Raw genomic sequence first — 17,977 nt, forward strand, 5'->3', positions numbered from 1 at the left:
TGACAACGACTCATCAATATGGCTCAATTATGTTTGACTAGATGATGATAATGCTACGAAAGTTAACCAGTGAATGAAGTCTTAATGCTGCTTATGTGGAGACATGTGTGTCTTTACAGTATTAATATACTTACATGCACATAAAATGTTCCAGTTTCAAAATCTGCTCAACACCACTATGTGCCACAATGAGCACTGCGTAGTGTAGGTGTGAAAACATTAAATATTTATATATTCAGGACATGAAAAATAAGATGATGGGCTTAGGGAGAACCCGTTTTAATACAATATTTTACTTAGTCTCCACTGTAGCTAACAGACCAAACTGCAGTCACCAATGAAGCACATACCTTTTGCACTTTTAGCCTATGTCCTCAGTTATTGGTTAGATGTATTCCATTTTGTGTCTTCCGCTACAGATTTTACACTCTACAGTTCCCTCTAGTACTATGGGATTATTCCCTGATGTTTTAACATATGATCTACCATCCTGCACCACCTCCTTTTCATTGTTTTCCATATGTTCTGTTCTCACTGATTCTGCGAAGAACTTTCTCACTCCTTATCTTATCCATCCACCTAATTTTCAACATTCTTCTGTAGCACCACATCCCAGACACTTTCATTCTCCCCTGTTCCAGTTTTCCCACTGCCCGTGATTCACTACATATAATGCTGTGCTCCAAACCAAGTACTTTCTCAGACATTTCTTCCTCAAACCGAGGCCTATGTTTGATAACATTTAACTTCTCTTGGCCCGGAATGCTCTCTTTGCCTATGTTATACTGTTTTCATGCTCTCTTTGCTTTGTCCAAGGTAGCAGAATTCCTTAACTTCATCTACTTCGTGGTTACCTAATTTTATGTTAGGCTTCATGCTGTTCTCATTTCTGCTACTTCTCATTACTTTAGTCTTTTTTTCTTGTTTATTCTCAATTCATATTCTGTACTCATTAGATTGTTTATCCCATTCAACAGCACTTTGAACCTTTATTTTTATTGCATCATTGCTTCTTATTTACAGACTGAAAAGTAGAAGTGAAACACATCCCCATCTCTCACCATTTTTAATCTCAGCACTTCGTTCTTGGCTTTCTGATATCATTGTTCCCTCTTGATTCTTGCATATATTGTACATTACCTGACATCCATTACAGCTACCTCATCCTTTTCGTAGAATTTTGAACATCTTGCACCATTTTATGTCAGAGAGCTTTATCTAGATTGACGAACTCTATGAGTATTTCTTCATTTATCTTCAGCTTTGTTTCCATCATGAAGCACAATTTCATCCACCTGCCTCTCTCTCGCCTTTACCTTTCCTAAAGCAAAACAGATTGCCATCCGACACATCCTCAGTTTTCTTTTCTATTCCTCTGTATATTATCCCTGTCAGCAACCTGCATGCATGGGCTGCTAAGCTGATTGCTGATAGTTTTCACACTTCTCTATACTCCACTTAAGAATTATATTTGCTCCCTAAAATTGTGTGCCTTCTTTTTCACTTTCTTACCACAATTACTGTTCTGTATTTATATCTGTTACAGGTTATGGCGACATTTTTGCAAATATATTAAGGCCTATGTTGAAGGTAGTATTATAGGAATTAGCCGAAATGTTATTTTGAAGGAACTGTTCATTCGAATTGTCTGCGATCACGAAAATGAGACTGGATGAACATTAATGAGTGACAGATGGTTACGCCACCTACTCACAGCTGTAATTAGTGTGGGAAGTACACTTAATGTGACTGTGAATTTCATTTAACTGAAATATCCTTTTTCTTCAAGCCTATAAATAAAGTTTGTAGATTAATGTCTCAATGTCTCAGTAAGCAATTATTAACTCACAGCAATTGTTAATACTGGTGTGATGGCAGCTTATGGCACGATCCAGAAGAAACACTAACAAAAAACTTATACTCAATAACGTAATACGCCAACCATCAGTTAAACCTCTGCCTAATGCTAAACCACTGAAGAATCCAGATAAAAACAGACTTTTCGAAGGAGACAAGATAGCTTCAGCTGCTTTTACTGTACAAGCAGCAAGACCAGCAAACTCAACACCAGATTTTTTAATTAAGCCAATGATACAATACTAGTCAGGACATTTAATATCTGTAAAATTACTGTGAAAGAATAACAGGTTTTTGTATGAGCATCCCTATGTTCAGTAAGCCCATTAAAGGCTATCTTGTGTTTTAGACAAAGAGGAAGCTGTATTTAGCTTCATGACAACAATAACTGCCTAAATGTGACAGTTCTAAATACAAGGGACTTAAATTCAACTGCAATATAATATTCCAGGTCCAGAAATACTGCCATGTACCACAAGGAGACAGCAGCCTAAATTACTCACACTTCAGCCTTAGTGATCTTCTCATCTTGGGAACATTAGGCATTTCCCTAATTACAAAGTAGGCCCAGTCAGGTTTCAACTACGACTATTGTGAACAAGAAAGTGTTAACTTGTCAACTACAGCAATTTATGTGCCTACCACTACACAGTGTGAGACAGTAAAAACCAAACAAAACAAAAAATGGTCAATGCAACATTTGATATCTGGACGTGAGCATTAGTCACAATGACAAATCAGAACTGTTTTAAGATGACACAAATAATTCCTTTATAATCAAAAGTAAGCCATTTGTGAAGACGACAAAATGTATGTTTGAGAAGTGCCTTGCTTATGGCTACCACCTGCCACACAAACATACAAAACAGTTTCTTGATTACTTTCAGCTTTTTTCATTTTTTATGGAAGTAGCTCAGTGAACACTACCAAATAGTTCACTATACAAATATCATCCAGCAAAGTGGAAGCTTTCCTTATTGTGAACATGTAGCTAACTAATAGAAACAAAAATTAATAGAAGTTTTTTATGAACATAATAAAACAATATCAGTATCACAGCATTCCCATCGTAACACAAGTTAGTGACAAAACTACTTTTAAAGTAAGGCTATTTAATCATTGATAAGTGCATAACTGAAATGCTCTCAAGTTCTGGAAACATTCACAGTGGTCATCTTAAACAGGCTACAGATCAGTACTTACGTGTAATCTTCCATTTCATATGTATAAATAGGACAGGCAGCATAGCATTTGTTTTTGTATAGCACCAGGTGGTGGTCACAACTTGTGCAATGATCTGGCCGATCCTGACAACTACCACAATTTGGTTCACATGGTACACATGTGTTTTGTTCAGCATCTAAAATTGAAAAGAGACTTCTGTACATCAACATCCATTAAAAATAATGTCCAGTCGTATTTCTCATTTTTCAGTGAAATTTTTGACACTAAACTTCCACATACAGATGTCACAACATAAAAAAGCAGTGAATGTGAACTGATAATTCGTGCTGTTTGTACAGCCTAATTAGCATTGATGCACAGTTGATGTAAAGTAAGTGACATGAAAACACAGATGCTACTTTCAAACATAGTATGTCTTCCACAAACTAACACAGTGTTGCATAAAAACCCAAACCATTTCTATTTTTACCAGTTATTTACACAATATGCGAACAGTCTGAGATAATGCCTCATGTACAACATGTTTCAAACTTCTGCATGGAGTAACAGTTAGGTCTGTTGTGCAATTCTAGGTCAGAAGATTAGTTGCTGTAAATACATTTTGACATACATATTATGTCATCCAGAGATAGCACAGGTAATTCATAGCTGCAGAATGAGCTTTGGCAGTCTCTTGCAGAAGGAAAGAGATTTCTAGTACAGAGATCATGAAAAATTCACGAATATGAAAGAAAATTTTTAATATATATTTAAAATATTCTGTAGTCATACCATATTTCTTACTTTTCTGACATACATTCTGTGTGTTCAATGAAACTGCTCGCAACAAACACTATATTCTCAATTTTAATTTTTGGAAGCTGTTCTCTTGCCTGCACAGATCTTTCCAGTGGCCATTTTCGATTCTAATGAGTTGTTCAAAATGCACGGCTTTGTTTAAATATTATCTGTCACAGTTAATGGTAATTTTCAAGTTTTGGCATGACTACATTGACTTATTTGTGTCAGCTTACGCTGGTGTAACCTTGCATTCAGTATTTGTCTATTCCCACCCACACGAAAGATCCATGAAAGAATTATCTGTTTATCATCACATCACATTCTATTTTTCTTGAATTCAATACATGTCATTAACAGTGATAGTTAATTAAGGTCTTAACATGAACTGTAATTACAGTATTAACATTAACTATGTGTATCAGAAATGGAAGGCACACATTTCTGTTCATGGGACATCCGTAATTGTTATTCACTTTCAATGGTAATTATTTCTAAAAAGGAAGCACTACCTGCTTTCAGGACATAGTCCCATAGTCCCGTATTCAGGTGCATCTGCAAAATTTTTAAAATGACACAGTAATCCATTATTAGTGCTTTGCTGGTACATGAGAGAGGTTAGCTTCCTCAGTGGTGGATGACAGTTTGTGGTTTCTTAGACCTGTTGTTGGTGGGTACATTAATCTAAACTTAGACCATCAGGTGTCGTGAGCAGTCCACTCACTAACATTATGAGTACATGGCCACTCCAGCCGGCATTTTAGCTTTGGGTTGTGCTCCATACTGGTCTCACAGATGAGGCACTAGAGAGCCACAAACTTTACTCAGGGGGTTACATTGTTTTCCTCACATACCTGCTGGTGCACAGTCTATATAACCCCTTTTCTGAGTAGTTTCAGTGTTTGAAAGACTGTCAATCTGTCTTCCTGCAGATCCACGTGTGATGTGCCCTTAAGCCAGGACTGTTAAGTTTTGTAAGGGGGCATTCGGGATTTTGGGTCATTAATACTTTTTATAAATTTTATCCTGTTTATGGTGGTTTCAGTTCTAATTCGGGATATTTATTCTTTCCTGTAGGTCCTTCTGTGCGAGAGGCTTTCTGGCAGACCCAGGACTGAAGAGAATATTCCCTTGAACATCATATACTCAGGAATGCACTATTTTAACATTTTAAGCTATTTTAACCTTAGTTATGTATCCTTTGTGGACTCATATTTTAATATGGGGATAGAGATTTCTCCTCCCCCCAATGCTCCACAGACATGAGGTACTTTCTTCATGTTCCCATACTTTGACCTTAATCTAATCAAGCAAACGTATGACACAACTGTATGATAAATGTACACCCAGGACACAACTCTAAGCAATCTCCATGAGTTGACTGTGGGTAGTGATTGAACTACCATGGAACAGGTTGACTACTCAATGCTCTGGGTGTACAGTAAGAGTCGATGCCATGATGTTTCACCTACCTCTTAAGTCAAAACCAGGTCTACGCAACACACCCCTACACAGCTGTGTCTTAATTCATTTGCTTATGAGTATAGTGTTTCCCTTACTTCTGAGGAAACTGAACAGCAATTCTCAAAGTGACTATGAATTTCATTTCTCCCACATGAAAAAATCCAGAACATTAACCTACATCTATTTAATACAATTAGGAAGTCAACAAACATCAAATCTAAATTTTCTTCTGCATGTTTCCTCACCCTAACAGTTAATGCTTCATGTATTCAGCTTGGAGCACATCAAACATGCACAAGCATTCTTCAATATGGAGTAGATTTCAATGAAGACTTTACTGGTTTTACAGTCTTCCATGCTGTTTAAATGCCGAGACTCGACAACAACCAATGCAACTGGTGATGTTGCCTTAGAAATCAACTGTACATTGAAGATATCTCTCTCTCTCTCTCTCTCTCTCTCTCTCTCTCTCTCTCTCTCTCTAATAATACAGGTAAGACACAACTTCCTGAATTTCCTTGGAACACTGACTGTACAGTACTCCTAACTACAACCTAAAACTTTGATACAAGAAAGAAGAAAAACATAGGATGATGTATATTTACCCATTATTTCACTGAAAATGATGGTTACAATTATGTAAAAACAGTAACGTTCTATTCATATTAATTTGTCGAAAAACTCACTTTCATAATATCCCTCAGGGCACTGCTGTAGACAAATGGCAAGGTCAGTGACTCTTAAATGAGCAGGTGCACATGTAAGGCAGCTGTCTTGGCCAGCACCGGCACATGTTTCACAGGATTCATGACATGGCCAACAGATACCACCCTGACTAGGAAAACTGCGAGGTGGGCAACGACTAACACAGGTGCTGGAATAAATCATACAGAGCAATCAGAACAACAGTGTTTGGCACTAAGCACTTTAAATATCGTAAGTTATTAAATGCTACTTTATTGTGAGATAATGCATTTATTCCCACACACTATTTCCACAGAGGAAATGAAATCGAACATCTGTACCTTTCAGAGGAGTTACTTAATGTTAGTGGTGCAATAACTACAAAGGCCACTTCAAATACATAAAAATTCAATTCAGACACTAACAAAGTATGTTTTGAAATTGACAGTCAACAAATTTTAAACAAATTGTCAGTTACCAAACTGGGAAACATTCTGTAACGCCACTACAGTCTGATCCTACTAGAATTTACATGTCACAGACCAGAAACAATAAACAACAATGTATGTCAGGATGATTAGCCTGAGAGAAAAAGAGGAACAGTGAAAGGAATTGGTCTTTGCGAAGTAATGATCCTGGCAATCACCTGAGGTAATTTATGGAAAGGACAGCAAATTTAAATCATTAACACACACTTTTTAATGGTTGGAACTATGCTTCTTCCAAATTTGAAGGAAAGGGAGATTAGTGTGTAACATGCCATTTGTGATGAAGACATTAGAGATGGAGCACAAGCTCACAGTAGAGAAGGATCAGAATAAAATAGCCTGTATCCTTTTCAAAGGAACAACCCTGACCATTGGCATACACAGAAATTTACCTGTGTGAAGGGGGACAGACTTAAAAAATTGCAAAATTATATGTAAACTGGTTGATCAGTTGTAAGACATGTTATGCCACTAAAACTAAATTTTATAGCTGACACAAATACACTCCTGGAAATTGAAATAAGAACACCGTGAATTCATTGTCCCAGGAAGGGGAAACTTTATTGACACATTCCTGGGGTCAGATACATCACATGATCACACTGACAGAACCACAGGCACATAGACACAGGCAACAGAGCATGCACAATGTCGGCACTAGTACAGTGTATATCCACCTTTCGCAGCAATGCAGGCTGCTATTCTCCCATGGAGACGATCGTAGAGATGCTGGATGTAGTCATGTGGAACGGCTTGCCATGCCATTTCCACCTGGCGCCCAGTTGGACCAGCGTTCGTGCTGGACGTGCAGACCACGTGAGACGACGCTTCATCCAGTCCCAAACATGCTCAATGGGGGACAGATCCGGAGAACTTGCTGGCCAGGGTAGTCGACTTACACCTTCTAGAGCACGTTGGGTGGCACGGGATACATGCGGACGTGCATTGTCCTGTTGGAACAGCAAGTTCCCTTGCCGGTCTAGGAATGGTAGAACGATGGGTTCGATGACAATTTGGATGTACCGTGCACTATTCAGTGTCCCCTCGACGATCACCAGTGGTGTACGGCCAGTGTAGGAGATTGCTCCCCACACCATGATGCCGGGTGTTGGCCCTGTGTGCCTCGGTCGTATGCAGTCCTGATTGTGGCGTTCACCTGCACGGCGCCAAACACGCATACGACCATCATTGGCACCAAGGCAGAAGCGACTCTCATCGCTGAAGACGACACGTCTCCATTCGTCCCTCCATTCACGCCTGTCGCGACACCACTGGAGGCGGGCTGCACGATGTTGGGGCGTGAGCGGAAGATGGCCTAACGGTGTGCGGGACCGTAGCCCAGCTTCATGGAGACGGTTGCGAATGGTCCTCGCCGATACCCCAGGAGCAACAGTGTCTCTAATTTGCTGGGAAGTGGCGGTGCGGTCCCCTACGGCACTGCGTAGGATCCTACGGTCTTGGCGTGCATCCGTGCGTCGCTGCGGTCCGGTCCCAGGTCGACGGGCACGTGCACCTTCCGCCGATCACTGGCGACAACATCGATGTACTGTGGAGACCTCACGCCCCACGTGTTGAGCAATTCGGCGGTACGTCCACCCGGCCTCCCGCATGCTCACTATACGCCCTCGCTCAAAGTCCGTCAACTGCGCATACAGTTCATGTCCACGCTGTCGCGGCATGCTACCAGTGTTAAAGACTGCGATGGAGCTCCGTATGCCACGGCAAACTGGCTGACACTGACGGCGGCGGTGCACAAATGCTGCGCAGCTAGCGCCATTCGAAGGCCAACACCGCGGTTCCTGGTGCGTCCGCTGTGCCGTGCGTGTGATCATTGCTTGCACAGCCCTCTCGCAGTGTCCGGAGCAAGTATGGTGGGTCTGACACACCGGTGTCAATGTGTTCTTTTTTCCATTTCCAGGAGTGTATATTATAACACCCCAGAGAATTGATGGTTTTTCATAATTTTTGGAAGTGTATGATAATTCTGTAATGAAAAAAAAGTTTGTAATCTCGATTCCAGGGGAGGAGAGGGCTGGGGCAGCAACCAAATGCCCCCTATTGCCACGTTTAAACCCACCCCGACCACCACCATCCAGTTTCCTTGCTGACAGCAGATGCCTGAGATTCTTATAGTTGTCTCAAGTGAGAAAGTGAGTTAGCAAAATCACAGTAAACCTAAATCTGAATGGCTGAAAAGGCACTTCAACTGCCATCCTCTACATCTACATGCAAATCACATTTAAGTGCCTGGCAGAGGGTTCATCGAACCTGGCAGAGGGTTCATCGAACCTGGCAGAGGGTTCATCGAACCACCTTCACAATTCTCTATTATTCCAATCTCATATAGCTCCGATTTCTCTTATTTTATCATGGTGATTGTTTCTCCCTATGTAGGTCAGTGTCAACAAAATATTTTCGCATTCAGAGGAGAAATTTGGCGATTGGAATTCTGTGAGAAGATTCCATCGCAATGAAAAATGCCTTTCTTTTAGTGATGTCCAGCTCAAATCCTGTATCATTTCTGTGACACTCTCTCCGATATTTTTCGATAATACAAAACGTGCTGCCCTTCTTTGAACTTTTTCTACGTGCTCCGTCAGTCCTATATCACACCACGCAGCTGAATCTAAAGGAGGACGCACAACCGCAGTGTAGGCTGTCTCCTTAGTAGATCCGTTACATTTTCTAAGTGTCCTGCCAATAAAACACAGTCTTTGGTTAGACTTCCCCACAACATTTTCTATGTGTTGCATCCAATTTAAGTTGTTTGTAATTGTAATACGTAGGTATCAAGCTTTTAGATTAGACTGATTTATCATGTAATCGAAGTTTAACGAGTTCCTTTTAGCACTCATGCGGATGACCTCACACTTTTCGTTATTTAGAGTCAACTACGAATTTTCGACCCATTCAGGTATATTGATAAATTTCACTTGTGGACCGTCTGACAGCAACTGAATAAAACACAATTTTAGTGCCATACGCGTTTCGCCTTTATTTTCTGCAAGGCATCATCAGTGGAAGGTTGCGTAGAGAGTTTCTTACGTATTACGCTCCTGTTGCATTTTTGGTGTTGTTCTTCTTCCTATGAGCGCCAATTTGCTGTTTTTCCACATTCCACGGCACTATGCACTGAACGTTTGTTTTTATGCAGTGTTTTGGTTTCTGTTGCCGACTGTTGACAGTTGCTGTCAGACGGTCCATAAGTGAAATTTATCAATATACCGTAGTATTACGCGCAACTGAGGAGGACAGGATCACAAAAGTTGAAGATGTCCATTCAGGTATCTTTTCTAAATCATTTTGCAATTTGTTTTAATCTTCTGATGACTTTATTAGTCGCATAACGGCAGCTTCATCTGCTAACAACCCAAGACAGCTGCTCAGATTGTCTCCCAAATCATTTATATAGATAAGGAACAGCAAAGGGCCTATAACACTACCTTGGAGAACGCCAGAAATCACTTCTGTTTTACTCAATGACATCCCATCAATTACTATGAACTGTGACCTCTCTGACAGGAAATCACAAATCCAGTCACATAACTGAGATGGTATTCCACAAGCACACAATTGTGTGGTACAGTGTCAAAAGCCTTCCAGAAATCCGGAATCATTCTGAAATCCCTTGTCAATAGCACTCCACACTTGATGAGAATAAAGAGCTGGTTGCGTTCCACAGGACTAACGTTTTCTAAATCCATGGTGACTGTGTGTCAATAGACCGTTTTCTTCAAGGTAATTCATAATGTTTGAACACAATATATGTTCCAAAATCCTGTTGCATATCGACATTAATGATATGGACCTGTAATTTAGTGGATTACTCCTACTACCTTTGTTGAATATTGGTGTGACCTGTGCAACTTTCCAGTCTTTGGGTATGGATCTTTTGTCGAGCGAACGGTAGTATATGATTGTTAAGTATGGAGCTAATGCATCAGCGTACTCTGAAAGGAACTTAACTGGTATACAGCCTGGACCAGAAGACTTGCTTTTATTAATTGATTTTAAGTTGCTTCACTACTATGAGGATATTTACTTCTACATTACTCATGTTGGCAGCTATTCTTGATTCAAATTCTGGAATATTTACTTCGTCTTCTTTTGTGAAGGCATTTCGCAAGGCTGTGTTTAGTAACTCTGCTTTGGCAGTACTGTCTTTGACAGTATCTCCATTGCTATCACGCAGAGAAGGCATTGATTGTTTCTTGCCACTAACATAGTTCTGTAAAAGATCGCCAATCTTGGGGATTTTGTGACTGTTTAAATCTGGCATGTTTGTTTCATTGTTTCTGCAACAGGGTTCTAACCTGTTTCGCGTACCAAGGAGTATCAGCTCCGCCGTTTGTTAATTTATTTGGTATAAATGCAAGTCAGTTGTATTATCACTACACCATCTCACTCAGTCCTAACTGTGAGTATAATGTATCACCTTGCTAGATTGATGTTTAACTTTATATTTCCCTCCTGCTACGGCTTTCTTGTGCATCTCGCAGGTTACCCTCTCCCTCTCTGCGCCTCTCCATGCCTCCGCCTCTCCCTCCCAATTTCCAATTTGTACAAAAGCTTTTTATTTTCAGTTTAGCGCTTCAAATAGTATAGTTTATAATGACCAAGATCCCCGATAGACTTATCATGCTTGCAAGATCAAACTAGTTTGTTACATTGATAGTTTCTTATATGAGAAACATAAAAAATTGCGCAAAAAAATAAATGGAAGAAGGGGGGAAACAAGGACTTACTTGTCCAGTTTATAATGTTTGCATGCAATGCACTGTGTAGGTCCCTTTCCGTAACAGCCTTGTGAGTCACACTCTGGATCACATGTATGCAACACCTTCAAACTACCTGCAATGCTACTACTATCTTTTTCATATGTTACTTGCACTGCATTATCTGGAATCTCATCACCTTCAAGTGGAGCTACTGATGCTTCTGGGTTGCTTCCTGAAATAATAATAAAAATAAATATTATTATTCAAACATAGTTCTAGAACATGAAATCAAACTTCCCTATTTAGAAGTCCATAGCTTTGATAATTATCACTTTTTGTTTTGTATGGTTGGGATTTCATGGGTTAAGTTCAGTGCAAGAAACTCAACACACTGAAAATAGTGTTTCCCTATCAACTAATTTTGTTCTTTCTGGATAAATGGATGAAACTTCAAGTACTGCATGTAAAGCACTGAATGGACCAAACTCTTCTTTCAGTTTCAGAGTCTTTTAAGAGTCCAGTGCATTTTTCAATATATTTAAGGCCATTAGTGTACTATGTAATACCTGATACACTATAGATGTTGGGAAAATTTTGAAAGCCTGGATTGAAGCCATTGAAGTAGTCATCAGCAGGAGATCCGGTTGGTTGAGAGTCTGGGAAGATGTAGGAGTTTTGTGAAGCAGTAGCCTGAGAAACTGGAATACCAGGTGCACTACCCAGTCGTAAACTTTGTCGTAAGCGGATGGGATTTGTTGCTGTACCATAGAAAATCAACTGCCACTTCTTCAAGATGCCTGAAACAAACAAAAAATAGTAAACTGTATTAGCCAATATCTGCACATAAAATTTATAATTATTTACTGCCACTTTTACATATCAGAATTCAACATTCACATGCTGCCACAAAACGCCTGGCACCCAATTCTGATCCGCTGGGAAATTCATTTTTACACATGTTAGAAACAAATTTTAAAGCAGGTGACAGAGGAAATGAGTATAGCACACAAAGGACTGCAACAATATACAACTTTTTCCATCAAACTGCAAGACAAATTTGAAGCTTTAATGATCTGAATGTAAAAGGAAGTACCTGGTTGGTTGACTCGCCGATTTCCACCATTAATAATTTCAAGAGTCCAGCGGCCATCTGCCTTTTCCCCCCAGAAATGGACACTAAGGAATGGCCAGTCATCAAAATTGGAACTGACAACATCTCGTGGACGTTCAAAGAGTAGTGTAGATGTAGTTCCCATTGGTGAAGTAAGAAGAATACGCAGGTTACCACGAGGGAAGAAACGGAGAGACACTTTGCACTGCACATGTTCCAGGAAACGAACCTCATTTAGCGTCTTACTGCAACCATCCACATCCATTTGCACTTGCAGGGTTGAACCTGGTGCTGGATCAATCGGCCTAAAATATGAAAATGCAACAGACATGTTTTTAGTATGATAAAACAAAAGCATTGAGCAAGACTAAGTAATTTATTAAATACGAATTTCTAATATAAAAAATTTTTGGTGCATAGACTCCCAATTTATATTACACAATTAAAACACTGTGACTCGTTTTGGTTGTGTATAAAGACCAACTTCATATCATTCAAATCATAAAAACAAGCTGACCACTTGCTGGTGAAAGACAAAGGTCCCGAGTCTGAGTCTTGGCCCAGCACACAGTTTTAATCTGCCAGGAAGATTCATAGCAGCGAACACGTTCCACTGCAGAGTGAAAATTTCATATTGGGAACATCCCACAGGATGTGGATAAGCTTTATCTCCAAAATATCCTGTGTTCAAGAGTGCTAGTCTAGCAGATTCGCAGGAGAGCTTCTGTTAAGTATGGAAGGTGGGAGATGGGGCTCTTGGGGAAGTAAAGCTGTGAGGACAGGTCATGAGTCATGCTTGGGTAGATAAGTGGGTAGAGCACTCACCCACAAGAGGCAAAGGGCCGAAGTTTGAGTTTCGGTCCTGCACACAATTTTAATCTGCCAGGATGTTTCAAGTTGAATAGGCACTGAAAAACACTGTTGAGTAGCAACAGTCATGCAGTGGCATGCATTCATATTATGGGCCTCAAGACTATGACAGTGTACTGTTAAAAGCATCACTGAGAGTGAGCCAAGTTTTAAAGGATAATGTCACAAGATGGTGGTGGTTTACAACCAGGCTCACTCTAGATGATGTTTTCAACAGCATACTGTCCTCATCTTGTTGGCCCATGATACAACTGCATGTCATTGCATGCCTGTTGCTAATCAATGACATTTTTCAATGCATAATGAACTCATTTTTATGATTTGAATATGATGGTTGTGCACAACTGAAACTAGTCATCACGTTTTAATTGTATAATGTAAACTGAGTTGTAGGCAGTTTTTTCATTAAAAAATTTTTTCAATTAATTACTTATGCGAATTCTTAACAGATGAATGGAAAAACTGGTAGAAGCTGACCTCGGGGAAGATCAATTTGGATTCCGTAGAAATATTGGAACACGTGAAGCAATACTGACCCTACTTATCTTAGAAGCTAGATTAAGAAAAGGCAAACCTACGTTTATAGCATTTGTAGACTTAGAGAAAGCTTTCGACAATGTTGACTGGAATACTCTCTTTCAAATTCTGAAGGTGGCAGGGGTAAAATACAGGGAGCGAAAGGCTATTTACAATTTGTACAGAAACCAGATGGCAGTTATAAGAGTCGAGGGGCGTGAAAGGAAAGCAGTGGTTGGGAATGGAGTGAGACAGGGTTGTAGCCTCTCCCCAATGTTATTCAATCTCTATATTGAGCAAGCAGTACAGGAAACAAAAGAAAAATTTGTAGTAGATATTAAAATCCATGGAGAAGAAATAAAAACTTTGAGGTTCGCTGATGACATTGTAATTCTGTCAGACACAGCAAAGGACTTGGAAGCGCAGTTGAATGGAATGGACAGTGTAATGAAAGGAGGGTATAAGATGAACAGCAACAAAAGCAAAACGAGGATAATGGAATGTAGTCGAATTAAATCGGGCGATGCTGAGGGAATTAGATTAGGAAATGAGACACTTAAAGTAGTAACGGAGTTTTGCTATTTGGGGAGCAAAATAACTGATGGTGGTTAAAGTAGGGAGGATATAAAATGTAGACTGGCAATGGCAAGGAAAGCGTTTCTGAAGAAGAAAAATTTGTTAAAATCGAGTATAGATTTCAATGTCAGGAAGTCGTTTCTGAAAGTATTTGTATGGAGTGTAGCCACGTATGGAAGTGAAACGCCGACAGTAAATAGTTTGGACAAGAAGAGAATAGAAGCTTTCGAAATGTGGTGCTACAGAAGAATGCTAAAGATTAGATGGGTAGATCACATAACTAATGAAGTATTGAATAGAATTGGGGAGAAGAGTAGTTTGTGGCACAACTTGACAAAAAGAAGGGACCGGTTAGTAGGACATGTTCTGAGGCATCAAGGGATCACAAATTTAGCATTGGAGGGCAGCGTTTAGGGCAAGAGACCAAGAGATGAATACACTAAGCAGATTCAAAAGGATGTAGGCTACAGTACGTACTGGGAGATGAAGCAGCTTGCACAAGATAGAGTACCATGGAGAACTGCATCTAACCAGTCTCAGGACTGAAGACCACAACAACAACAACAACAACAACAACAACAACAACAACAACAACAACAAATTACTGTAAGCCCACTATCTCCTTCATGATGAAGTCATGGTTCACCACGAAGTTTAAATACTTGTAATATTGAAAGCTATCGTACAGCAATATTTGTCACTCTACTAGTAAAAGGTCTTTTTCTTACCAAGCTGCATCATAATTACCAGGATGCAGGCAAGTCTATATTGTTAGTAGGCCCTATACCTTTTATTTTACCAAGCAGACCCATTTAACTTATGTTCAATGACCACACAAATAATACCAGGGTATACATTTTCATGGCACACTCCAGTTATTTCTCTTGATACATATCTGTGATACTAAATTGAGGACAGAATACTGAGATTGTGACAACTATGTATCATGAGGCTATAAATTAAGACCAATGCCTTATAAAATTAGTTTTACAACACATATCGTCCTCTAAATAAGTGGTAAGCCACTGTCTTATCACAGCAGATAATTTGCACTTACCGCTCTTCATTTATCTCATGTGATTTGCAGATGTGCTGTGGAGGAACATTAGTCCACTGCTCTGCAAAGCTAACCATGGCAGCTGCATCCATCAACCCATACCCAAACTTGTGACTCACTGGAAAACATTGAGAGATATTGAAGTTGTGTTAGTAAAAAGAAAATAAATGTCACATGTTAACAATTCATCAAATATTGAATCAATTACAAAAAAAGAAATTAATGACATGAAAGAATTACCATACATTCTTTCTAATCAGAAATGAAGTACATATTTCATCAATCTGAAAAGTTTGCCATAAAAAGCAGCCTTGTGGTGCTAACCTTTCCGTTTCACTCCATTAATTATCCAGCCCGATTCCTTTTCTAATGGCCCTGATCGTGATGATAACACTACAAGGTACTGCATGTCTCTCCATGTAAGGTCAGGATTAGCCTCCAGTGCTAAAGCTGCAATGCCAGCTGCCAGTGGTGCAGAGGCTGATGTACCTGTGGAAATAAATTAATTATACATGTGCCTTCATACAGCCAAATATACAATTCCTGCCTGTAAACCACATGAAAACTAAATGTATTTGCTACATCAGAAATTAATACTTCATTATTACTACAAGCCCTACGCCAGTCTTAACTACACCCTTTCATTAGCTTCAAAAATTAACACCATTCATCTCTTTCTTTTGATCTTCATTCAAAATATAAAAATTAACATCATATATTCACCTGTGTGTTCCACAGTGCATATGTGATCTGGCCTTAGTTTACCATCCATGTCAACAGTTGCAACACTCTTGTCATGACCAGGTGTACCAGAACTGTAGGTAGTGGCTAATGTTGATGAACACTCCTCTAAATACCATGGCTTGTACCTAAAAATGCAAAATACACTACAATGAACAAAATCATGTTTTTATTTTTACAGCATTTGAACAAAATACACATACAAAATTGCGCATTGCAAAGAACTTTGTGTTCCATAGGTGGAGCTAAGGAGTAAACAGTCCACTTTAACTAGTGTAGGGCTTGATCTTGCAAATCATGTTTGATTAACATGTATTTTTCTATCCCAATTATTTCGCATCTTGTTAAAGATCTAAAATTAATTTACATTAACAGCACATTTGTTACAAACAAAAAAAATTGTTAACAGTTTCTTCTATCTGCTTGTAAAAAAAACATGCAATGAAGTTTTTGATATGAAGTATGGTGATGCAATACAGTCTCATACAAACTGTAACTCATGGTGAATTTTGAAGACTAGCAGCCTGAGAGAATAATCAGAATTATTTTTTATTCAGGAAATAATCAATAATGAAAATCAATCCACTGTTAGCAGGACTCACCCTCCTTGTGTTGCGCTAGAGATGGAGAGAGTGAATATTGAGTTCGTGTAACCATCACAGTTGCAGGAATCAGTGTGTCTTCCTCCATTTCCAGAGGCCCAAACGAAAATTGAGCCTTTTCCTTTCCGTCCCTATAAACCAAATCAGTTGAGAATATAAAATTATACTGTATTTGATCAACTATGGACTATTGCCAACCTCAATGGATAATTTATAACAATGGTGGAAATTCGTGGATTGAAAAATATGTACAATAACAGAAAGGCATCCATTGCCTACAAAGGACTGATGTGTGGTGCACAGAAACATGTAATAGAAAACAGATAATATCAGCTTTTGAGCTCTTGTGCTTGGCCTAATGAGAGCACATACATCACACTCAAAACCACTGAGGCAACAAAACATGCACACACTCGCAGTAGCAGTGAGACTGATAGTCAATATTAGTTATCAAAAGCACTTGCATGGGTAGATGGAGATGGGGAGGGAGTCAAGAAGGATGCACGAGGCAAGGAAGTAGTAGTAGCAGGGTAGTGTGAAATGGTCTTTCATCTGATGCCTCAATGGCTGCACAACAAGACTGAACAGGTTCAGAGGGTAGAGCACATAACAGATGGAAATAGGGAGAAGGGGAGTGGATAAAATGTGAAAAAGGTGATGGTGATAACAGATGGGGGGAGGAGGGGAAAAAAGGGGGGGAGAGAGGAGGGGGAAAAGTGGGGAGAGAGGAGGGGGTAAAAGGGGGAAGGAGAGAAGAGGGGAAAAAGGGGGAAGGAGAGAGGAGGGGGGAAAAGGGGGGAGAGAGGAGGGGGGAAAAGGGGGGAGAGAGGAGGGGGGAAAAGGGGGGAGAGAGGAGGGGGGAAAAGGGGGGAGAGAGGAGGGGGAAAAGGGGGGAGAGAGAGGAGGGGGGAAAAGGGGGGAGAGAGAGGAGGGGGGAAAAGGGGGGAGAGAGAGGAGGGGGGAAAAGGGGGGAGAGAGAGGAGGGGGAAAAAGGAGAGAGAGGAGGGGAAAATGGGGGATATGTGTGTGAAAAAAGGGATGAGGAGAGGAGGGGGGAAGAAGGGAGATGGAGTGGGGGAGAGAGGGGGAGGGGGAGAGAGAGAGAGAGAGAGAGAGAGAGAGAGAGAGAGAGAGAGAGAGAGAGAGAGAGAGAGAGAGAGAACAATCTCGATGGGAAAGAAGTTGTGTGGGCAGAAGATGGAAGGAAAACATTAAGGTGAGGCAGTGGAAAATAAGTTAGCATGGATTTAGGCCAAGGGGGATTGCAAGAGTATGGGTTATGATGAGACAGAATTCGTAACCTTGAGTTCTGAGTAACAATTGCTGGCAGA

The 17,977-nt window shown here is 40.0% G+C and overlaps 1 protein-coding gene across 1 annotated transcript in view; it reads right to left on the reverse strand.

Moving 5' to 3' along the window:
- LOC126412755 (furin-like protease 2) overlaps positions 1–17,977 on the reverse strand; it is a 460,996-nt gene that overhangs the window by 30,301 nt on the left and 412,718 nt on the right. Inside the window, exons 6-14 of the mRNA XM_050082503.1 lie at positions 16,647–16,777; positions 16,027–16,172; positions 15,628–15,792; positions 15,304–15,421; positions 12,267–12,589; positions 11,740–11,970; positions 11,201–11,405; positions 5,970–6,157; positions 3,061–3,217 (exon numbers count right to left, since the gene is read on the reverse strand). Of these exons, the coding sequence (XP_049938460.1) occupies positions 3,061–3,217; positions 5,970–6,157; positions 11,201–11,405; positions 11,740–11,970; positions 12,267–12,589; positions 15,304–15,421; positions 15,628–15,792; positions 16,027–16,172; positions 16,647–16,777 (1,664 nt within the window). The remainder of the gene's footprint in view (positions 1–3,060; positions 3,218–5,969; positions 6,158–11,200; positions 11,406–11,739; positions 11,971–12,266; positions 12,590–15,303; positions 15,422–15,627; positions 15,793–16,026; positions 16,173–16,646; positions 16,778–17,977) is intronic.

The sequence above is a fragment of the Schistocerca serialis genome, chromosome 7 (assembly GCF_023864345.2).
Source record: "Schistocerca serialis cubense isolate TAMUIC-IGC-003099 chromosome 7, iqSchSeri2.2, whole genome shotgun sequence".
Classification (NCBI taxonomy): Eukaryota; Metazoa; Arthropoda; class Insecta; order Orthoptera; family Acrididae; genus Schistocerca; species Schistocerca serialis.